The sequence below is a fragment of the Falco naumanni genome, chromosome 6, assembly GCF_017639655.2.
Source record: "Falco naumanni isolate bFalNau1 chromosome 6, bFalNau1.pat, whole genome shotgun sequence".
Classification (NCBI taxonomy): domain Eukaryota; kingdom Metazoa; phylum Chordata; class Aves; order Falconiformes; family Falconidae; genus Falco; species Falco naumanni.
In genome coordinates this window covers 12,213,067-12,237,799 of record NC_054059.1, presented here as the reverse complement: position 1 = coordinate 12,237,799, position 24,733 = coordinate 12,213,067, and the positions used below count along the sequence as shown (strand labels likewise).

At 43.9% G+C, this 24,733-nt stretch overlaps 1 protein-coding gene across 47 annotated transcripts in view; it reads left to right on the top strand.

Annotated features, from left to right (window-relative positions):
- Positions 1-17,255: 17,255 nt before the first annotated feature.
- Positions 17,256-24,733, top strand: part of RIMS1 (regulating synaptic membrane exocytosis 1) — a 335,719-nt gene continuing 328,241 nt past the window's right edge. For all 47 annotated transcript variants that reach the window (XR_005828502.1, XM_040598588.1, XM_040598553.1 and 44 more), the window contains exon 1: positions 17,256-17,745. Coding sequence is in view for 46 of the 47 variants with exons in the window: in XM_040598588.1 (XP_040454522.1) it covers positions 17,582-17,745 (164 nt within the window). In the remaining variant the exon portion in view is untranslated. The remainder of the gene's footprint in view (positions 17,746-24,733) is intronic.

The following is a 24,733-nucleotide window of genomic DNA, read 5'->3' as shown; positions in this document are numbered from 1 at the left end:
TGTCAAACCCATGCAAGTATCTGCAGCACCTACAAGGTCTGAAAATGGAAAACAGGTACCTCTGTTTAGGTAGGGAATCTGTTTCAATTGGATTAGCACTGTTGATCACCTGAAATAATTCTTATGATGTAAACGGGACTGTTCACACTTCTCAGATCTATGTTCTTGGATCTCTGCAAACAACTCCAGGGATTACCTGGTGTAAGTCTTTTCATTTATCAACAGCTTATTTCAGGACACTGATAGATTCTTAATACAAACTATTCATTGGCTGGAAATGGATAAATCCTTAAAACACACGATCAGCTAAGTAGTTTTGGATGATTATTTATTTTGTGACAGCTATTGCAATTAAATGTATCCTGCTTGGTCGCTAATGGATTTTGTTTTGTTTATGTATAAATACTACTGAACAATTTCAATGATAATGGCTATCTTTACACTGTCATTTAATATTGAAGCATGAATGACAATAGTTTTGTTAACTCAAGACAATGTCAGGCACAACAAAACCTTGCCAATCTGTACAAGTTTAAATTAGTACAAAATCAGGCATGCAATCTCCCCTGACAGCAGTTTGTTGTAATGCTGTGGTTTAGTATTAATTCTTCTCATGTCATGAGGTCTTCCTGTTTTGCTTTTTTTTTTTTTTTTTCTTCTTCCAAATAAGATATTACTAGAAACTGGCTAATTTTGGAGGACTCTGTAGCAGCAAGTTACAGAGCTGTTTGACAGATCATGTAAGCTGACACGTGCAGCTCCTAACACTTAACCGGCTAGCGGATGCCAGCCGAGCTGTAGCAATTCTACAGCAACTCTGTACATATTTGAAGATCTGGATTCATAGGCAAATGGGAGGTTAAATTCCATTGAAATTACTGACTAAGCTTTTTGAGACCTAGGCCAGCAATTTCAAAAGCATTTCCATTTAGTTCGATTATTCTTCCCTGCAAACCAAAACAAGATGTGTTACCTCATATTTACGGAAGGTTAAAACTGCATATTGGTAGTACCTGGTAAGGACAAATGCTTGAATTATGGCGACTCCACTGCTACAGACCTACTGACTATAGGCCTTTGAATTGGACTGAGATACTGCTTTTTAAGGACTGTGATAAGTTCCTTTATTTGCAACTGTTAAGATCAGGCTTTTATTAACATAGACAAGAAATGATAACAGCATGACAACTAGAAAGACAAATGCTATTTTGCAAAATATTTGCTAACATATTAGAAAAATCAGTAATATATATATATATATAAAATATAACTAACACTGTTAAAACCAGATTATTTTTTTTCATATTTTTTCATTGTCCATGTTCACCCTTGCTAATTCACACTACTCACTAGCTTCCACTGGGTCCACCAGTTTTGAGTAAGGTAAACTGAGTTTATTTGTTTACATTTAAAGGTATTTTTGCACTCTCATGCCTCATTTTTTGATTATTTAAAGTTTTTTAAGTACTGCTTAGGAGATACCAGGTCAAACAGCTCCTGCATAGACCTTGTCACACTGTTTTGTCTTTGTCCAGTGGGAATGTTGTCACTGCCATAGGGATCACTAGAAATGGGGCAGGATGTTTCATACTGCCATTCCAAAGAAAGTCTCCTTTGATACAGGTGCTAAAAAAAAAATAAATCCCTGATCCCCAGCCTGACCAGCTTTTGCTTCCCAACCTCTGTTTCCATGGCATTCTCAGCTGGTAGAAGGCAGAGAGCTAGTACAGTAAAAAAGGCAGACCAGCTTGTGCAGTACTTTCCTAGCAACACCTACAGCCTGTAAGATCCTGTTGCGTTAACTTTAACAAGAATAGAAACAGAATCTTTTTCTACCTTTTTTCTTTTTCCCTTTCAAGGATATAAATGGAGGCGAGAGATTGAATGGGGCCCAGCAATCCCTGACCCTTGCATTTGCAGTGCTACAGCACAGTGGTAACCAGCAGCAAGACAGGCTCCTGGTTTAACAAGATGCATTTGTAATCATCACGAGAAATAAATATGTCATCAGAATGCTAGTCTTTCCTAGTTTTGAGTGAAATTCATAACTACCTGACTTTGCTTATGTGTTACTCTAAGATATGATTCTACCACTTTTTTTTAAAGAACTCCTTGTTTTATGTTTAAGAAATTATTTATGCATTATTTTTGTAGGTAATTATTATAACAATATGTTATAACAATTTGTTATCATACTAATTCTTGTAACATTATACTTCATCGATACCTAATTCAGTGGAGCTACGTCAGCTGTAAATCACCTGAAGACTCTGAAATAGATGGTGCAGATAAGTCATTACTACTCCACGAAGTGCTACTAGATTCATCCTAGTTTCATCAACACATATCAGACTGTAATACAAAGGACCTAAAATCTGAACCCACTTCTCCAAATCAAAGTATGCTTAAATTCCATGATGATATTAGGACGCTGAAGCTGTGTTCTAAGAAGTGTGGAGAAACTGGACAGGTACAATTGTTGCATTTCATTTGGTCATGGCTTTTGTCTACCTTTCAGGTGATTCTAAAGAATTGTGTAGACACTTCCCTCATGAGACCATTAAGAATAATATTTACACGCTTTTAGGAAGTAAAGGAGTCAAGAAAGATATTTTCATTCTAGAAGTTTAGTTGTTTGGAAGTCTGAAATTGCCAGGATGGGAACACTGCTGAGGAGAATACTGAGGAAAGATGTGATAGCAGTGTTCAGATGCATTAAAGGCTGCTGCAAAGAGGATGAGAATGTCCCCTGTGTACAAAAAAGGAAGCAATGGGCTATAATTGCAGCTGACTTAGTTTTGACATTAGGAGTAGCTTTCTAAGAGTAAAGATAGCCAGTCTCTGGAATAGTTTAGCTGTCCTGAGGAACAGGGTAGGCAAATGTCTACCAGCAATGGTGACTGATCATAAATGAGTAACTGATCCTCATTGTACTTTGGTACAATGGGTACAATGAGTACTTTGGGTGAGAGGATGAATCAGGTGACCTCCTAAAGCCTCTCGTCACCTGATTTGCTGTGATTCTCTATATTTAAGATACCAAAGGGACTGATATTTATCACACTTAACACTTGACAAAGCCATTTAAAACAGGCAAGACAGAAAACAAATGAGAAGTGGTGACATGTGAATCATTCTCTTTAGGTATTTTGTTCCATCCCTCCCTCTTTCTCACCCTTCTGTTCAGCCACATTAGACACTTTGTCCCCTTATACTGAGTTACCATCTTCTCTTCTCATACACTTGCAAGTCTGATACTCCAATACTTCAATGGAAGACAAGAGGCTTGGCAAAGGAACCTCTGCTTCTCCTCACAGAGTATCATATTTGAATTGCACTTCTGAGATCTCAGAGGATGACTGACAGACTGTGCATTAATGCAATTCTGATCAAATGCACACATCCTTATCCGGTGATTTTCTCTCTCCTCCACTCTTATTCTACCCGATCTCCAGGTAAGTGTAAATCTGCAAAACCAAAATAGCAACACTTCTGCATTTTGAACATTTTGTGAGATAGGACCTGTGTTTTGAAAACATGGAGGCTGATTATTCAACTAGTTTAAAATATCCAGACTGATTAAGAACTTCATCTTTGGTACCTCCAATCTGTTTACTCACAGTTTGGAAGACATCTATTTTTAAGAGCGTCTGATGAACAGATTCACAGATATGTACTCAAACAAGCCCTACTTACATTTTATTGCTAATAGACTTGGTTGGAAGGGAGGAAATCTGCATTAGGTCATTCAGTTCACTGGTCATAGGCTCTGTGAATGCCGTATGGTTGAATAAGAGATAAAAGAAAACTCTGGGGCTTCTTAGCTGCTGGCTACAAGAGTCCCTGGTAGCCAAAGGTGAGCTGTCTTGATATCTTGTCTTATTTGAAACTTTCAGATACAGGAAGATTTCCTGGGAAACCAAATAATGCAAATTGATCCTTTTAATACTCCTTTGCCACACTGGCAGCAGCCCTTGGCTGAGACTATGACCTCTAATGCTGACAGATACTGAGTGCTGTTTCTTGATACATTCCCTCTCCTGGTACCCAGCTGTTCCTTTTGGCTTCAGGCTTAAATGGCACACTCTTCAGGGAAGAAATTAACTCTGAATGGTTCATGGGAGGTGTGGCACTAGCCTTGGTCCAGTGGCAATGCTCAGTGCCGAAAGTCAGTCTTAAGCTTCAAGTAAAGCAAGCTTCTGAGGTCTGAAAAGATGGGAGTCCTTGTAAGCCAAGATGAAGTAAGGGTCTGAACAGAATGACAGGATTTCTGAGCCTGATGGGATGCATGCCAGGGGTATTTCACTTCAAAGAGTGCCAACAGAGAAAAGAGTCAGAACGAAGTGTTTCTGATTTCTGAGGAAACAGGACTAGGAAGTCTAGACAGAGATCTTTACTATACCTTAGTACAGCAATATAGCATTCATCCTTTCTTTGGCTTGTAGTGCAGCTGTTGCAGGGCAGGGACTGCCATTAATGCTGAACTCTCCAGGGTTTTGTGCCACTACCCCTAAAAAGCTGACCTATCCAGGCCAAGAACGACTGGCCCACCAGCTGCAAGCCAGTGCATCAGCTGGAGACAGAGTGCTTGGAAAGCAGCTTGCTACTGTGACTGCCTGCCAGCACGCTGCTTCTAAGGGTGGCATGAAGATGCTCTATCCCTGCAATTCCAAAATCATGTCTCTGGGAAAACTATGGGTCCTGCCAGAAATCCACCAAGCTGCTGATCTGCAAATTGCCACTTCCAACTCCTGGGGTAAGAGCTCTCACAGAACTTCAGGTTAAACTTGTGCTTCCAGGATTTGGCCATAATCACCCTGCAGGAGGTCAGAAGACTTAGCAGGGTGCTCTGAGGACACAAGTCTGTGCAAGAGCAGGTGTGCTGCATCTCTAGGGACGCCGTTTTTGGCAGCAGCACCTCTATAAGAGCTGTTGCCTCTACAGAAACACCTAAGCAAGCAGATTTGCTAGGATGCAGTACTACGAGATGAAAAACCTTTTTCAAAGAAACTCTTATAGTTGAACTGATAAGAGTTCCAACAGATGCAATGCCTGCCCTTTTCTGAAAGGCAAATACATTGCAATAATGTGAATTATATCCTGAGCCAATTTAGTGTATATAAGTGTAAGCTAACATGCACCATGCCTATACATTACATCTCTTCTACAGGTTTGCTCCAGAACAGCTACATAGATTAAGCTATGGTGGTGCATACTTACTAATACTGAGACAGCTTTAGTATAATCTCTATGATTTCCTTGGGCCTCTCTTTTCTGGTTTGCAATGCCTCTGAGACTCGGAAGAATTCCCCAAGGACAGCTGATCCTGTCAACTCTCACAACACAAATGGATTTCCCTTTGCTTTGACAACTATCTCTCGCCCTTAGAAAGAAGTTTATTTTGAAGTCTAATAGCTTTGACTTCTGGTTTCTTGATTTTCCCTTTGTGGTACAGCCACTAGATTGAAAACAACGTGGGTTTTTAAATCAAAGTGGAAAAAATATAGATTCCTTAACACAAGGTGAGAAGGCTGGCAACAATCCTTTCCAAAGAACTGAAATTTGTATTTGCTGTCTCCTTGCTGACCAAAGCTTTTCTCTAATAGAAGTCTCTCATCAGCCTACCTATGTGCTATAGTACCACCAGTTAAAAGACAAACATCTATATATGCCTTTTAACCCTCTTCCATTACAAAGTATGAGGAGCTATTTAGTCTGACATCCATTTTGTTAGTTTCTGCCAGCAGCAGCTGTTAGATTTCTCTGGGGTTTTCTTCAGAGCATCTGGCTTGGGTCAGGTCACTATAAAAAATTTAACAAACATGCTTTACAGGACTGGATTGAGCTTTTTTTTAAATACAGAAATCTCATGTATCCCAAATTTAACAAAGGTTTTGTTTCCATTCTGCCAATGCAGAAGACAGGTTAAGAATTGTGTTTTGTGAGATATTGAACATCACTTTGTTCCTAGTGTATACAGGAGCAGGCTGTGCTTAGAAAACACTTCGCTTGATTTTGTTTTACTCTGTGGTCGGAGTAAAAGTCGTTTTGTTGTGATAAAATATGTATTCCTTCATTTTGGACAGCAATAAAATGGGCTAGACTCTAGGCTGCATCTCAGCTAATAATGGAATGGAGCAAGACAGGCTGGGGAACTGTATAGCACCTGAAATGTGGGGCTAATTTTGAGGACAATTATTAAAAAAATAAATAAATAAAAAAAAAGCACCAAGTAGTAAGAACATAAGAACTGCCACACTGATTCAAAACAAAGGTCCCTTTAGCTGATGTTTTAACAGCGATCCTAAGTTGACATTTATGGAAGAAGAACCATGTAAATATATATGGTTGTTTCCCCTAATACTCTTCCAGCTTCTTACTGTTTTAAGCTTAGAGGATTTTCTAAGTGTTTTATTATTTTGTTTATTTAGCAACTCTTCATGAATCATTTTTCCCAAGTACTTATCCCCCTGTACTTGTATAAACTTCTTCCATTCATAGTGTCTTTTGCAAGGATTTCCACAGGTCTGGTACCTGATGTGTGAGGAACCACCATCATAAGCTTTATTTGATGACTCCTAATGTCCCTGGAAGGGACAGTGAATAGTTGATCCCTATCCACTTCAGTCATGCTACTTATGATTTTGTAGATCTCTATCATAGCCCCACAAATCACCTTTTTTTTTTTTTGCAAAATTCCAGCCCACCAAATAATTCCTTGTACAGGAACCATTCTGTACTATTTGATCATCAAACATATCCTTCTCTGAATCTCCTTTAAGCTCTAACGTATCCTTTCCTAAATGAGACCAGAACTGCAGATGGTATTCAAAGTATAAGAAACATGCATTTATCCAGAGATGTAACTGTGTTTCTGTCTTGTTCTTTAACTCCTTTCCTGGTAGTTCCTCGCATTTGATTTATTTTTTGACTGCTGCTGAGCACTGAGATGGTGCTTTCTTGGAACTATTTATCTTAACGCCGAAGTCTCTCTCACTTCTGAGTGGTAATGGTCAGGTCACAGTGCACTATTTGATATATGAAGCTAAGATTTTTTTTCACCACAGCATTTCACAAAATGTTTTATTGCTCTGTCATGAAGATCCTTCAGCAATTGTACGGTCAACCCTTGTCCTTTATTATGTTGATAACTGCATCATCAGAAAACTTTGAAATCTTACAGCTCATCCCCTTTTCCAGGTCATTTGTGGGTATGCTGAAGCATATGGGTTCCAGCACAGAATTCTGTCAAACTCCTCTTCCTTTATGGAGAACTTTGACTATATAGTTTCTACTGTGTTTTACTTCTAGCTGTGTTTGTTGAGCTCAAAGAGAAGTATAAATGGAAATCTAATTGCTTTGTTTGGCTTCTTAAGATGAGATTACAGAGAACACAGACGTAGACTCTTCTCATAGGTTCACAATGAAGGGAGAAGAGGTGACAGACATAAGTTGCTGCAAGGGAAATTCTGCTTAGGAGTAAGAAAGACTTTCCTCACATTGCAGCAAGACACTCAAATAGCTTGTAGGATTTCCATCCTGCAGGATATTCAAAGCTTGCTTGTTCATGACCCCGAGCCACCTTATCAAAGGTGTAAGCTGACGTTACTTTGAGCAAAAGGCTGGAATATATGACCTCCAGAAGTCCATTCAAACCTAAATTATTACATTATTCTATGCATTTAAGACAGAATTTTCCCTCTTCTTATAGCTGTTTCAGTATTCTTTCTTGAAGGATATTGTCAAAGTCTTTTGGAAATCCCAGTAAACTATATCAACAGGACCACATACTGGTTGACAATTTCAGAGAACTCCAAGAGGTTTACAGGGCAGAACCATGTTTTCTCTTTTCAAGATCATAGTTATCATCAGCTGTGAATACACATTGCCATTAGTAATTCACCTGTTTCCTCTCTAAGTTTTTAGGTGAATACCACTTGGCCCTGGTGATTTTTATTTGTTACTTTTCATTCTATGTCTTTGAATTGTAATCCTTTCTAATGTTGCTTCAGTTTTCAGGCAGATGGTTCGCTGAGTTCTCTTAAAAAATGATGCTTGTGATGTAATGGACCATCTTCTTTATAGCTAACCTGGATGCCAATAACCTATTCAGCTTCTCTGCCATGGCCTTGTCCTCGCTGACTGCTCCTTTTCTACTCCAGTTAAGGAAGTGCTACAAAATGCTTGCCAGATATTTTGCTCCTGATGGCCTGAGAGAGGAATTTAGTACTAAGTTCAGTTCCATTAGGAAGCTACTCCTCTGATTCCTTTTTGGTCTGCTTGACTATATTTTCACATTTCATCTACCAAATTTATGATCCTTTTCATTTTGTTTGAATAAAACTTCAGATTTTTAGATGATGCTTTCTTAATTCTAACAACCCGGCTTAGCCATTCCATCTTCCTTTTGCCAGTTTCCAGGCTTCTCCTAATACACAGAGTGTAATGTTGTTGTGCTTCCACTCTGGTGTCCTTCAGCCTCTACACCACCTGTAACTTAATTATCTGTTGCCCGTGGTGGAGTTTTTGGCTTTTTTTGTGCCATGGATGCTGGATCTCAGTAATGATTATTGTTACAGACTCGTCCTTTTAGAGGAAATTTTGAAACAGCTTTTTGTCATCATCTTGTCAAGGGCTGCATTTCCTCTTGTGGGGTTGGTAGCCAGCTGATCCACTGACAATTTCATCTATGGTTTATGACCCTGAGTGAAGTTTCCCTCTTCTACACAGAGGTAGCTGAAGTGACCTGATACTTTCTGTCCTTACCAACTCTCTGACTTCTTAAATCTTAACTCAGCGTGTCTCTGCTCCTGGTTGGGAGGCTGGTAGTACAGACCCCATTCTATAGTCTTTCTCTTTGCATCTGGCACTTCAATCAGCTTCTGCGCTACTTGTTAAGGTGGTTAGTTTGTTAATTCAGCTTGATCCCAAGCTCTAACTAAACATGTAATTCTACTGTAACAGTAACACAGTATACTTTTCTCATCCCTTTGTATTTTGCACACTACTATTACAGCATCCCATGGGTACCTTTCTTCCCTCAGGAAGAAAGGAAGAAGAAAAACAACTGTAACTGATAGCTGTTCAATCACATCACCAGTAGCTTTTCATCCAATTCTTTTGCTTTCAGGACTGCAGCAGAGGTTTTGCTGCTGTGTTTTGACCTGAAGCCTGCTACTCTCACTCTACTAATATCAACATCTGAGCTCTACTGTTTGTCTACTACTCTGTTGAGCCAAAATGCTTTCACCTGCATTGCAAATTCATTAATTCTCCATTTTCCTTATTCTGATAATCTTCTGTTCTGGCACTTTGATTTGTCTTTAGCCCAGAGGGCAAAAATATTGACTGTAGCTGAACACATTTTTATACTTGTTAAAATTTTTCTCCTCTCTAATTATGCCTTGACTACAAAAAGTGTTTCAGCAGATATAATTCTGACTATTTTTAACAGAAAACTACACTTACTTAGATATCCCTTTCGAAGTTGAATCTCAAGTATTGCCCTGAGACCACACACCTTTCCTTTAGGAGTTCAGTACGTAATCTTATACACCCTGAGATGGGGAAAAAACCTAGGCAGACTTTAATCTTTTCTTCCAGCATTTCAGCTTTTAAAAGTGACTTGCAAAATAATCTAAGAATATAATTATTTGGCAACAAAATGCCTATTGGTAACCACCGAGAAGTAATTTTAAGAAAATAATTTCCAGGCATCAGTGAATTATTTACTTCAAACTTCTTCATAAGTTTTTAATTTAGGAAACATGGAATTTCATATAAACTGTTGTATTGTTAGAATGTTGAAACTAGATTATTCAGGGCAAAAATTTTGACTGGAACACACTGATTTAGCTGCCACAGTGCCACAGTGCTGAATTTTCTCTGTCCTAAAAAAGTATGTGTGTACCTAAAGACTCAGAATAAATAGAGGAGATTGTATATATGAGAGAGGTTTACCTCATAAATGATAATATTGCATCTTTTTGGTAACTAAAATAACATTTTGAAAGAGAAAAGGGAACAGCTGGTTTCCAGATCCATATTGAAACCATACTTTTAATCACCTATTTAAGCTCACCTGTCTTACTCTCTATTGCAGTGGACTACAAGCACTCAGTCTTCGTTGTGACTCAGAGTACAGCAAGCAAGGGAAGACTAAGAGAAGTAACTACTTAGATTATTCAGCTTGATTGTAAGAGCACCCTAAGATGTGGGAGGCAGATGAATAGCTAGCCCACAGGAACTGGATGTGACCCTTTACTATTTTCTCCTCATTTCCAGTGACTCACTTGATGACTTGGGTAGTGTCACTTATTCAATCTGTGCCTCAGCTTCCTGAAATCAGTCTGTGCCTTAGCTTCCCTAATTATAAAGATGGTACAGCTGGTTGAGAACAGGGTTATCTCTGATGTGATTTTTTTTTTCTTTTTTTTTTTTTTCTTTTTTTCTGGGTACTAAATTGGAACGGCAAAAATCCAGATTATTTGCAAAACAAGTATTTCCTAAAATGTTGTGTTGGGATTATCACAGCTTTGTTTTTCAAGCTTTCTCTTTTAATACAGTTGTGCCTCTTACACTGAAGTATTTAACTTCTGAAATACAATATATATGTCACATTTTTTTCATCAGTGGTTGCTCTTTCAAGAATTTAGTGTAATATAATGTTCAAACAAAACGAATCAAAACATTATCAAAATGAAGAAATTCTACAACACAGAGACAAAACAGTTTTTTTCTCCAGTGATACAATGCAGTAAATGCTGACACATTTCTGACGAATGCTTTCATTTTGATGAAACTACATTTCATTTAAAGTCATTAACTCAGTACACATACTGGTTTTATGACATCTGGTTGTTCTTGCATCTCATCTGACATCTTTCTCATTCACAGGTAATAATTATCTTTCTATCCTTCTATTTCCTTCTCTTTTCCACCAATGCATCACTCCTCTTACAAATATCCCCTCTAATCCACATATTTCAATGACTCTTTTCTCTCCGGTGGTCTAACTGATTAAAATACTAAAGTTAAGTTCAAAGCAACTGTTCCAAGGCTGTGCTTAGGTTGAATTTTGCTGTTTCTCTTCAGATCTAAAAGGGGTGCTGTGCCTTAAAGTTCATTCATCTTTTCTGATTTTATCTATTGGATAATTAAAGGTATTTTTTCCTACAGACTTTGTCTCACTACTTCTTAAAGCAAACTGTTCCATCAAAACCCTTGTGCCTGTTTTAGTAATAATACTGACTTTTGAAGTATCTTGCCATTTACAAATAGAAATACATGAGATTGTGATGAGGTTGCAATAGATTGTACATCCTCCACTGCAGGAACAACTCTGAAGAATGACACCATCCTCCCCTCACTGCAGTCCTCTTACCTGCTGCTTCTTTACAGGCTGTCTGGGGAATCAGGTGTTTACTGCCAATTAGGCTTGATAAAACAGCAGGAGTTTCTTGCATTCTCTTGACAAGAGTATTTCTGGGCTGCTGGCAGCTGTTGGAGGGCTTCTGGCTGCATGGACAGCATTAGACCTCAGTGTACTAAGCACTTTGTTTGTTTGGTGATTTAGACCTTACCCTTACTGCACTCTCTCCCGCAGTCATAGCATAAAACATTCAAGACTTTATTGAAGATTTTCTTTTGGAGCAAAAATAATGGTAAGATACTTAAATTGGCAGCAATTAGATTTTTAAAAAAACCCTTATATATTATAACGCAAAGTACATTTTCATTATATCTATAGGCTACTTTACTAATTATATTAGAACCGTCCAGCAAAGCCACTGGGGCAACAATAAATTTATTATTCTAAAAAGATATGGCCCATAATTATAGAAAATGTTGTGTTACTTCAATGCTTGAACTGAATCATTGCTTTTCCAACTGCCAGATTGCTGACTAAGAGTATTTGACTTCAGTTTCTTCTGTCTGAGCTGTAACATTTCTCAGACCTTCTGACAGATGGAAGAAGCTACTACAGACTTGGGGTCTTTCTGGGCAATGGCCATATGCAGGGTTCCCCTCAACTGAATGGGGTTCCATTGTGACTGAATGGTCAGTTCCATCATTTTTGCACTTTTTTTCTAGTTAAAGGAGAAAAAATGGAAACTGATCTCGGTACTTTGGAAAACGATGTACTTAAAACCTTGTTAGTATTTCTATGTTAAAAAATTATTATGAACAAACACATTTGGAAAGTAGTCAGACTGAAATAAGAATAAGCTCATAACAGATTCAAATCAGGAGTTTTCAAACACATTGTTGCGCCTAAAAGGGTGTATGATTTGGAGCTGCACATACAGAAGCATCATGTCATGGAGGAGGAAGGTGACAGTTCCTGTTTATGCATTTTTGGCAAGCAGCACCTGAAGGATGGGATGATTTTCTGGAGTCTGCTACACCAGAAATACACAGCTAAACAGGAAGGAACTGAGAAGAGCAAAGGGAATAATTAGAGACCTATGGGGGTGGGACAGGGTTTCTAGTCTATTTTTTTAAGGAAATCAAGCTATTCAGTCATGCTGTTTTCCTGTCAGTACTCCAGTAATAACATTTGAATCTCTTGACCAATTTCAAATAAGCCTGACAAAAAGAGAGAGGTCTAAAACCACTGAGCTTCTGCAGGTTTTATGAAGACCAGCAGCCAGACAGAGAAGAGTCAGATTAGTGCACTTGCTGAAGACCAGGTGGAAGCGTGAACTTGGCTGCTTTATTTGACACAAGAGAATCCAAAACTGTCATCCAAAACCAGACTTCATAAGGTTTGATGCCAATGGAATGGCTAGTTTGTTGATCAGAGGGATTTTTTTTCCTGGTTTTTAAATAATAAAATAAACTTGAAAGAAGACCAAGACTTCTGGCTGACTGTTTTTAAGACACTAATCACTGCAGGTTGTAGGCACTCATAAAATTATGCATAATAACAGATCTTGTTCAGAACATGCCCTGAAATCCCTACCTGAAATGAACTCCCTTTATGCAAGTGGGTTTTGTCTGCTTTGAAAAGGACTGTTTCCATTTCTTCTCATACTAGAACTAGTTGTGACCTCCTTCTCTCTTAAAATACTGCAGTGCCACCAAACTTAAAGAAATGAAAAATCACGAATCAGATGCCAAAACAAAAACTGTACTTGAAAATCCTGATAATGTTAATAGAAGGTATTTTACTGTGAATTTGGTGTGCCTGAATTTTTTTAATTCCTTCAACTTCTTAGGTGAGAGAGAAGTCAGTGTCCCATTTTTACCAACCTATTGTGAGAAATCACATTGAGCCCTTGATATTACAGAATATTTCATCCTTCATGACTGTCCCTCAGACAGCAAACCCCCTGCTCAGACTGAAAAGTCTTCCACAGCTTTCACTATTCCCAGTGTCCCGTCAGGCTGAGAATGAGCACCACTCCTCTAGGGAAGAGACAACAGGAAAACCCTCTGCATTGTTTGTTTCCAGTTTCTTTCAGTTTGCCTCAAGCAAGAAAACAGACAATCATGACTAGCTAGGCTAATGAAAAGAGCTTGAAAAGGAAATATTGTTGTAATTAAGAAATGTAAAAAGTGGCCTTTGGACAATCTGAAAGGAGGATATAGGGGAGAAGGAAAGTTCCTAAGATTGAGGCAAGTTCTAGAATCATAAAGAAATATGCATCTGTCATGCATGGGGTATTGTCATTATGAACCGAGAAGAAAAGATCACAGATTCTGTTATAATAACTGGCTTCTCAAGTTTAAGGAATTAATTTACCTGATATGTGACAATAGCTATATTGATATTCCATTTCTAGATTTCACAGCAGTCTTCCCTAGATAGGACTTCAGAGAAATGGAGTTAATAGGATGCCTGTCAGTGACAAGACTTTGGATGTTACTAAGCAGGGGGTATTCTTAGTAACCAGGCAATGAAATTCTCTTTAAGGCTCTCCTGTATCGTTGCAGCTTCCGGAAACAATGTATTGAACTAGGCTGGGCTTTCCACACATTGTTCGTTGGAGGACAGTGTCAGATATTTCATCTTTACAAAACAAACGCGGGCAAATCAGAAAATGACCACTGAATGTTTGAAGTTCTGACAGTAAGAGCTCAGTCTCTTCATGTAGCCCTATGAAAAATGAGATTACTTTTATGGTTTCTCTTATATGTCTCTCTAGGAAATTCTACTGCCTTTGTGCAAAAATAATGTAAAATCATTTGTTGTGCCTAAGACTTTGTAGGCACTAGGAAAAGCATTGCCTGAAGGTTGACGGAGGTCAGCCTTCCCAGCTAGTTGGCACTGGTGAAGCCACATCTGGAGTTCATGGCTCCCCAGTACAAGACAGACATTGACATACTTTGAAGAAGGTCAATGAAGATAGTTAAGGGATATGAAGATAGTTAAGGGCTTGAAGCATGTTGTATGGGGAAAGGCAGAGAGATGGGACTGTTTAGCCCAGAGAACAGAAGGCTCAGAGGGGTCTTACCAATGTGAATAAAGAAGCAAGACTAAGTCAGGCTCTTTTCAGTGGTGCTCAGTGATAGGACAAGATGCAACGGGCACAAACTGAAACACGGGAGGTCTGGTCTGCACATGAGAAAACACTTTTACTGTGAGTGAGCACTGGGACAGGTTGCAAAGAGAGGCTGTGCTGTCTCCATCCTTGGAGATAATCAAAAGCTATCTGCATGCAGTCCTGGGCAACCTGCTCTAGCTGACCCTGCTTGACCGGCGAGGCTGGACCAGATGACCTCCACAGGTGCCTTCCACCCTAAATCCTGTGATTCTGTGCTTTCCAGTAACACCGTTTATTCACAATATGGCTTGATGCAAGTTTACACTCCAACCTCTGTAATATTTTTTTTAACCATTACTCTGCAAGAGTAATTTCAGCTTTACTTCTTAAGTTATAAGAAACTATATATATAAAATCCCCTTGTACTATTTGTGTTCATTTTGCATTTCACACACAGCAGTAAGAATTCACATGCTTGACCCTGCATTCAACAATTAATACAATAAAGCAGAACAGACACATACATGACTGTGTCAGTAATTAATAAGCAGAAAGGTGAGTAGGATAACTTAATCTCATGTAATATTTTCTTCATAAAAAATATTTTGGAGACATTTGGGTCTTATGGTCTTAGACCGTTAATATTTTGTTTAGGCTAGGCTTAAAGCAGCAACTCTTCAACACCAGGGCCACTGCTCTAGTGAATTAGTTCTTGTAGTTACTTAAGCTACATCTTTTACATGGCATACACGGGTCTAAATTATCTGAAGGAGTGTGGACTAGGTATGGATATCTATAAGAACATAATCATGGTATTTAGTATTACCATTCATGTCATGTCATGTCATGTCATGTTTTAGTTGTTTCTGATACTAAACATATGGTGGTACCTCACCATCTCTTCATCCTATTCTTTTCAGTCATGCTTCCTTCAGTTTTAAGATAGCTACCATACTTTTTGCCTGTTGGTAATGAACAGATAAATTCTTTAGCATCAGTCTATAACATGAAGGCTATCTTCCCTGCCAGTCACAGATGGTGGGAAGTAATTTTATTGATTTGTTAGTACTTAGCTAGAAGGATTACATCTAGTAGCAATAACATGGCAAGGCCCTGGGACAAATCACCACACGAGTTAGTGGGAGGGTCTGTGTCTTTAACTGTGTGACATTATGATATTTACCAGCCCTTCGTAGTGCTTTGCTTATTAACACCACTGTAATCTCTTCTCAGCCATCTGTCGGTCATTCATGTTTCAGTTTCTTTCATGTGCTGGAAGAGTTGAGAGACTTCACTTTCTGAGCTGGACTTGGACATTACCACTCAAAAGTTCTGGTGGTCACAGTAGCGCTTATTATTTTTTTTCTTTTTAATTTGTGTTATCAAATTGTGTCCTGCGGAAAATCTCTTGGGTGGACACAAGCAGATGGCTACAGTAATTCCTCTCAAACTCAAAGGGTCGCAAAGGTTCATAGCTCTCAGAATTTGTGCAAGAGGTATTAGTGTGGCTGGCTGAAAGCTGGTCCCTCTCCCAATTCCAAACCCGGCAAATTTGGCAGCAAGAAGCATTGCACACTGCCAGCATAGATTTTTTTTTCCCTTTGGTTCCTGCCCATCAGACGATCTCTCTAGAAACCAGAGCTGTTTCCATGCTGTGACCTCGGCAGAAGCATGACTGAAGAGGTCTTCAGTGTCAGCGTGTGTTAGAGGTAGTTCACATTTTATTTGAAAGTGCAGTTTTCTGCGTATTTCAGCTTTGCATTTCTAAGTAGCCTGAACGGTTTCAGTCACTGACAGGCACGCGTTGAGCGAGGGACCCTTCAGAGCCATAGGCGTCAGTTTCTGGCCAGCGGATTACAGGCAGATGATCTCCTGTAGAGAAGGGCCGTGGTGTCTGTTATCAGCTCCCCAAAACCAAGCTGCTCAGAGCTGGTAGATCACAACTTGACAGGGAAGCTCTCTCTGGAAGCGGGGTTTTGTTTCACTGTGCGTGCCCCCTTCAGCTGAACAGTCGGCACCGTGGCACCTTTCGTGGCCAGTTTTGGTGGGTCACGGCGGCGAAGAAAGGGCTCTGATGGGAGAGGAGAGTCAAGAGCGCCCGCCACCCCGCGGGAGGTGTGGGGGGGCCGCGGCATGGGTGCCGCTGAGCGCGGGCAGCCGCGGTATGAAGAAAGCGGTGGAGCGTGGGACGCCAAGGAGGGGACGGCCGTGCGGCGACGATGCCGGCCCAAGGCGAGGGGGCTGCGGCTGCCGCCCGAGCCCCGGGTGCGGGGGCGGGTCCGGCTCACGCCCGCGGGAGCGGCGGCAGCACCGGGAGCCCAGGGCTTCCCCGGCGCCTCGGGCAGCCCGCAGCGCGGCTCCCCCGCTGCTCACCCCTTCGCACGGGCGGCCCCTGCCCGGGGCGAGGCGGCAGCCCCGGCGGGGACGCGGGCCGGCTCCCGGCCCCGAGCTGCGGCGCGGAAGCCTCCGGGAGGAGGCGAGGAGGGCGGGGTGCCGTGGCCCGCGCCGTGACCGTGCGGCCGCGGGACGAGCGAGCGGGCGGCGGGGAGAGGCGCGGCCGGTACGGGCAGGGCAGGGGCCGGGGCCGGCAGCCCGTGAGGCAGCGGCGGCGGCGCGCCCCGGACTCCGCCTCACCGGCCCCGACCCCCCTCCCTCCTCCCAGCGCCAGGCTCGCGGCGGCGGAGCGTTTCGGCGGTGGCGGCGGCGGCAGCACCCGCCCTTCCCGGCCGGCCCGCGGCACGCACCGCCCCCCTCCCGCCTCCCGCACGCAGCCCGCCAGCGGCGGTCGGGAGCCCTCCGCGCCAAGGCACCCCCGCCCCGCACGCCCACCGCCGGGAGGATGGGCTGCGGGCGGCGGCACGGCAGCCCCCGAGCTCCCTGAAGCCGCGGAAACAAAGGGAGCAAAGCGGCAGCAGCCGCCGGGCCGGGGTGGATGCAAGCAACCATGAAAGGCTGGGTCTCCGCCTCCTCCGCTGCTGCCAGAGAGCTGCCGGCTGCTGCTGCTCGGAGGACTACACTGTGAAGGGGCGGAGGAGAGGCTGGCCGGGCTTGCCGTGCAAAGGTAGAAGGTGTAAGGGAGCGGCGGAGAGAAAATGTCTTCTTCGGTGGGGCCCCGCGGCCCTCGCCCGCCCACGGTGCCCCCCCCGATGCATGAGCTGCCCGACCTGAGCCACCTGACAGAGGAGGAGAGGAACATTATCATGGCAGTGATGGACCGGCAGAAAGAAGAGGAAGAGAAAGAAGAGGCCATGCTCAAGTAAGCAGACGCCAGTCATTCATTCATTCGGGCACTCATTCATGCGCCGATCGCCGGCGGGCGGGAGCGGGCGCTGCCACAGAGGGAGCCGGCCGGTGCCCAGGGCCGCCCGGCTTCGCCCTGCCCGGCGGCCGCCCCGCAGGGACCCCTCGCCGCGGCGGGCGCTGCGGAGCCCCGGTCCCGCTCCGCTCCCGACCCATAACTTCCTCTTCCCCGGCCGTCGCCCCCCGCCCCCTCTCCGGGCAGCCCCCTCCCGAGGCGGCGCTGCCGGCGGAGCCCGGCGCGGCGGGACGGAGCGGGACGGCGGCCCCCCCCGCCCCGAGGGAGCCGGCGGCGCAGGGCGGGCGCAGGGCGACATGGGGGAGCCCGTCATGGGGGTGAGGGGCGAGGTGGGATTCCTCTGGGGTCCCCAAAACCCCGCCTCTGCCAGGAGGGGCCGCTGGGTGGGGTTTCCCTGCGTGCGGGAGCCTCCGCGGCCGCCGTGCTGCCCCCGCCTGGCTCGGCCTCCGCTACCGCCCCCCGCGGGGCTGGGGCGGCCGCCCCCACCGCCGCCCCGGCACCCCCCGCCCCGCCCCGCGCCGCTCCGCTCCGTCCTCCCGCCGCCTCCGGGCCGCCGGTCGCCTGCTCCCGGGGGTGGGGGGGGGGCGGCAGCGGCCGGGAGGCGGCTCGCTGTGCGGACAGCGGGGCGTTCGTAATTAGGCAATAAATGCAATTAGTCGCACCGCTCGTTACCGAGGGGAAGCGTGCGTGCGTGCGTGGCGGCGGGACGGAGGGGGCGCGGGGTTATCCCGCTGCCGGCGGCACGGGGAGGGGCGCGGGGTGTGGGTAGGTGCCATGTTTGGAAACCGGGTCCCCACGGCTCCTTTTGAACCTTTTCTCCGTTACACACACCCCACCCCCCCCACCCCCCACCCTTGCCAAACGGTGCATGTGACCACGTTTTCTAGCCTCCAACGTTACCGAATTGCTGCGAGTGATGAAAATAAACAGATTGAAGATGTGGCCTGTGGAGGAGAATCAGGGCTTCTCCTCTTCTGACTACCCGTCAGGCCTCTTTGCTCTGGGGGCGAGATGGCAGGAGAGGTGACTGGAATAGTGCAAACCTCTGACGTTACCCAGACCCTCCCTACCACGGGAGGTGCATCCGTACCTCGCTCTCTTCTGGTTGCAAACACCTGTGCTTGGAAGGGATGCTCTGAAGGTGTGACGTGATCCGGGTGTTTCTTTTGGCAGCATCGGAAATGCCCACTGGGGTGATGCGGGTGCCAGCTCTTCCCTGTGGCTTTCTCAGACCGAGGGAGACACCGTGTCCCCACAGGCTCCTGCCTTCCGCCCCGTGCACCGTGCCTGGCGGAGCTGGGACAGACTCGCCGTGCGTTGCTGTCTCAGTCCCTTCCCGGCGGTGCTGGGTGCTGGATTTTTACAGGGGCTGCTAGGGGTGATTGCAACAGGGAGTTTCAAGGCCCAGCTGCTAGTGTTGCGTATTGCCGAGGAGCCGGCTGGGTACGTGGTGCTTGGGTCTGGGTCCAAGACCAAGAGTTCTGTTTGCTGTTCTCCTCGTGACACTTGGGGTGTGGCTAGCCTCGGAGGTGGGGTGGTTGAGGCCAGAAGTGTTTTGCAAAAACACATTGTGTTAGTCAATGTGGGGAAACCCAAGTGGAGGATCCCCGCTCGGTTTCTATTTATCAGAAGAAAATGGAATAACGGAGTAGCTCAGAGACTCTAAACTACATTTATCCTTCTCCCATTCCTTGTCCTCCAGCACAGCTACTTCCCCATAAATATTTAGCTTTTATTCCATGAAGAAGATTACTGCTTCTGTGATGATGTTGTAGAGCAATACGATAAATCTTACAGTCACTGCAAGAATGAACTTTTGTTGGTAGAGATGGTAATGTCTCATCCCTATTCTTGTTAACATGGGACAGAGCATAAATTTCCCTCCTTCCCCCCCCCCCTCCCCCCCCCCCCCCCCTTTTTTTTTTTCTTCTGCTCTTCTTTTGCTTTGGCAGTTCTGAATTCTGCACTGATACTTCCTTTTTATTTGTGAGATTATGGGAATCTTAATGTTCTGCAGTTTTACTAAATGAATTTAGGACACTTTAAATACAGTTTTAGAAGAGGCCAGAATTGTGCTTTGTGAATTCAAGTTGAAATTACTTATTATCTTGAAAGGTTTGTGATACCCAAGGTTAAAAGTTTTATTTCCTTACACCAGTTCTTTCAAATCATGGGCGTAACGGTCTAGGCTCTCCATTGGTCTGAGTAATTGTGATTTTACTCAAAAACCTGTATATTCCCTTCAGCTATATCGTTGGTTTTCAAAAATTAGGTCACAGGAAATAGTTTTCATATGGATTATGATTTGACTTTTATGGAGAGCCACTAGGTTTTCTGAGATCTTTTGACTTTTCTGTATGCCCAGCACGCATTTCCTTTTTGCGACAAGTTAGACAAGTTAGAAGGACTCATCTTTCCAGAGAGTAACTCTTGTAAGATTGGATTTTGAGACAAGAATTTACTGTTGTGATTCTGTAGAGGTTTGTTACAAATACATAACGGTGCTATCCAGATGACACAGCTATATTATAAGTCATATATCACCATCCCTTCCTATTATCTTCAGTAAAAGTTTTTCTGATTATCCAAATGTCTCAGCAAAACAGCCACCAGTTATCATTTAAAACCACCTGGTGGAGAAATATTTCCATCTGTAACACCCACATACAAATCTGTAATGTCCCCTGGAAGCGAAACTGATCTGTGTTGCAGACTAGGCTCCCTTCAGTCCTGGGCTGATGAGGGGCTGGGGACGCGCTGCCTCATGAATCACAAGGGCTAAGAAGGGTGCAGCAATTCTCTCCTGTTCTGGATGGTCCCGACAGCAGTAAAAGTTCCTGAAACAGTACTTGTAATTTTCCTTTCCAGCACTCCTCATTGCAGGAAACTGTAGGAAGAATTCTTGGTTCAACTACTATATTCCTCACATGATGATCGTAAAATTGTGGATTGGAGGGAATTTGGGGTGTTTCTGTGAGCAGACTATAATGGATTTCAGAAGTGACATCAGTAAAGAGGCTGTGTTCCTCTCCTCTGGCTCTGTACCTCTCTGCCTGAGCCCTGTTTCTGACTCTGAGCTAAAAGCCCTCTGCCAGTTCACGCTGACATCAGCACGTACTGCAGCATGCTAGCCGGGGAGCAGGGCGCTGTTACAGGGAGCAGGGCTGTGGGCACATAATGCTTTCACTGCTTGCACTGGAGAATGATAGAAATGCATGCTTCGGTTTGAAACTACTTGCTCGTCTGTTCCTGAGAGCTTGCCCTCTCTGTCAGCTTCTCTGCCTGCAGAGTCTTCTTCAGTGGTCTGAGGCTAACAGAGCTTGGCACTCCCTTAGAATAAAGGCATGCAACTTGTACTGGCCAGTGTCACTTTCTTTTTCTATAGGTAGATATACCTGGTCAGTGGCAGAGACCTCGTCCTCCCCTCACCCTTCCAATACCACATTTCAAGCCGCTGTGAGTGGTGTTTGTAGCGGGGGAACATGGTGCTGTCCTGTGACCTGTTGAATACCTTGAAGCAATGCATTGAGGAGCTGGGGCTTTTGTGAAGGTTCCTCCTTTTATTTTTTCTATGAACAGGTGTATTGTGGCATGAGGAACACTTCAGCATTAGCTGATTGCCTTGAAATTGCCTTCACCTCCAAAGGTGGGTTTTGCATTCCTGCTGTAAGAGGGGCGGTGTCACTAGGTACTCCTGAGAACATACCTATGACTTTGTGAAGTGGGGTCACAGTGTGGCATAGGGCACTGTGGACTCAAATCCACATAAACACTTCGGTGCTTACCTGGCACTAAGTAGAAACTGAGGCACCTTGACCGCAGTCCACAAAATCTTTCTGTAATAGTGCACCTGAGAAGCTGCATGTGCCTGTGTGTCCAGGGCATACCAGGGCATGTGAGTACCTTGGCTGCTGAATTGCTTGCTGTCTGTCTTACACCTGGGCCTGTTTGGGAGTCACAAACTATGTCATCATATGCATAAGTCCTCGGAAAGACCCGATGCTGATACGGTGCGTCTATAATGCGTATTGATACTCGGTGCTGAACTCAAAGTGCTGTTGTCACAGCAATGGCTGCTTTCCTAACATGCAGGGGACAGGCAGTGATACCGCTTCCAGCTGCTTTAGGTGGAGTAGCCTGGTGGTTCGGGAGTGCCTGCCTAAGTCCAATACACTTAGTAGCCTGAAGAAATAGTGTCCTAGACAAGTGCCATCGCATTACAGTTTGGTAGAAACAGTTTGGCTTCCTGTACAGGGGAGAATGAAAAGTTTATGGGTCCAGAAGCCTAACTCAATGTCAAGCCTAATAGGCAGAGCTCCGCTTGCAGAGAGAGGAGCTGTCTTGCTCTCACGTTGCATGCGTCTGGTTACCCAGGAGTCAGAGAAGTTTAAAATACTGAGATCTCTGGGAGTAGGAAGGAGATCCTCCTCCCTCTCAGCTGAACGAACTCCTCTGGGGGGCTTCAGAGCTTTGCTTTTTTATTCGTCTGTGGTTGGGAGACCTTCACCTTCCTGCATGGCAGGCTTTTGACAGCACCATGGAGGGCAGGCTGTTGAATAGTTAAGAGTTTTACCATGGTAGACTCAACTCTCATCCAGTCTTGTTTCACTGTTTTACAGTGACTGTGCTGTATTTTGTGGGTATCTCTGAAGACTGTAGTCTCTAGCAACCCTTTTCATTGGGGCTTGGCCTTATAAACCTAAGCTTCTGCTGCTCCTGTATGTATAAATGTTTGCATAGGACAGTGGTAGAATGTGCCATGGCCTCCCCTGCAGACTAATTCACATTGAAGATGTTTACTCCTGTTTTACATGGTAGATACTCCTGTAGCTGAAAGACAAGAAGTTTGTGTTGAGTGGCTGATGCCTAGCCTGGAGTCCAGATGTTGCCCTACTGGTGGCTGATGGGGCTAACAAATTGTGAGGAAGCCTGAGAGGGAGGGTTTTCAATGAGGCTGAAGAGAGAAAGTAACAATCATTTTACAAAAATGGGGCGAAAAAAAAAACATTTTAAAGGAAAAATAGTTTAAACGTTTAAAGTGTACATTCAAACACTAAATAGCCTGAGGCAACTGTATTGTTTGTGGGTATAAGGTGCCTTGAAGTGAAACAACCCCAGTTAATATACAGGAAAATTAAATCATAGAAAAGTCACAGAATTACATGTATTTATATATGTACCTAAACTGAAGCATGCTTATGTGCAATTGTATGCCTTATCTCACTGGATTAGTTAAGTACTAAGTGCAAACCATGGCAGCTGGGAACACAGCTAGCTGAGTTCCAGTTCTGTTCTCCTGTGGACTCTCACTGCCCAACAGGACCATACAATGGGACAGCCAAAGTACTTTTGTCCACCTCTGATGGAACAGTAGCTTATGAAAGGGGCAACAGCTATAAATCAACCTTAGACAAAATTTTGGCCAGAAATGAGAAGAAGCTTCCTTGTTACCATGGCAGTCATTTTCTGGAGCAAATTGAAGTGGGAACAAAAGCTCTTACTACCCTTCTGATGGGATTTAAGAAGCCTGTGAAAGAGGTTGCTTGCTGAGGTAGTGGCAATGCTGGGAAACTTAACTTAGGTTGAAACAGGAGGTTCTTCATAGTTTTGTAACCCTGAGAAGCTTCAGTAGAGAAGCCTGCAGGTACTTGGAACCTTCCCAAATCTTTAAAGAGTTATTTCAAGGTTTTCCATGGGAGTGGCAGTTGATAATTAGGAAGAAATTGATCGTAACACCCTATTTTGACCACCTAGTGAGGCACACAAACTTGATTTTGGTAGAATTCAGGTCTCTAGAATCAATAGGGATATTGGAGCTGCTCAGTTTTCAGGGCTGCCAAATCCTGAAAGTCACTTGCAGTTGGTGAGACTCTTCAGAGCTTGCAAGATAACCCCTATATAATTTCCTGTGTGCACCTGGAAACTTCCAGCCTGAACTGCTAGTTGCGCTAACGCTGAAGATTAACAGACTGGCCCAGAGGCAAGAGCTCTTAACCAATTTCCTGGAGACTGTTTGTCACCCTCTCCGTTTCTAACACTTGGAGCACACCTCACATTGTCGTAAACCACAGAATACTGCTCAGAGCACAGCGGCAGCTGCTACCACCCTTATTTTGTGTAGTACTTATGGGAAGTAGGGTTCTGAGACCTTCTTAGCCTGCATGGTATAAATCACCTGACGGTAATTGCCCTTCTATAAACAGTAGGGAAGGGAGAGGTAGGATCATTCTTCGTCCTTTCTGTTGAAACTGGGCCTCTATGCAGAAATAAAAGCAAGAGTTAAGGGGCCATCATAAGGAAGTCTGTCTTTATCCTGTCTTTAGGATAAAGGATCTAAAGCCTATCTTTAATCTCACTGAGAAGACAAAGGAGGAGTCGAGAGTTCTGGGAACTGGTTGTGCACTTGGCACCAAGGAATTAAAGGATAAAATAGATAATACCAAGACTCCCTCTTTTGAGTCAGACTCCTTCTCGCTTATTCTTTCTGTGGTCCCATGAATCTCACTTTCTGTGCAGTGGAGCAGGAGGAATGGAGGATGCCCTCACCTTTGCTGCTTGAAAGTCTGTATTTCTTCCTTTGCACTTAAAGGGGTTTGGAACCACCATGTTTGAGGCTCTGTGATGGAGCAGGGAGCAGAGTGCCGGTTGTTTACTGTATGCATGGGTAGTTTAAGCCCCTAGAATTACCGAGACAGACCGAATATTGCCTTGCGCCTCTTCCTGGCAGTGCCAACTCTGATCCTGACACTTGAGTGTAAAAATTCATGGTGAAATGATTTTACTCCTGGAGGACTACAGGAGTCTGGAGGTGGCTAGTTCAAGCCCCTACTCAGAGCAGGGCCACCTACAGCTCAGGAACGTGTGCAGATGGCTTTTGAATATCTCCAAGGATAGAGACACCTTTAGACAACCTTTCTCAGTGTTCAGG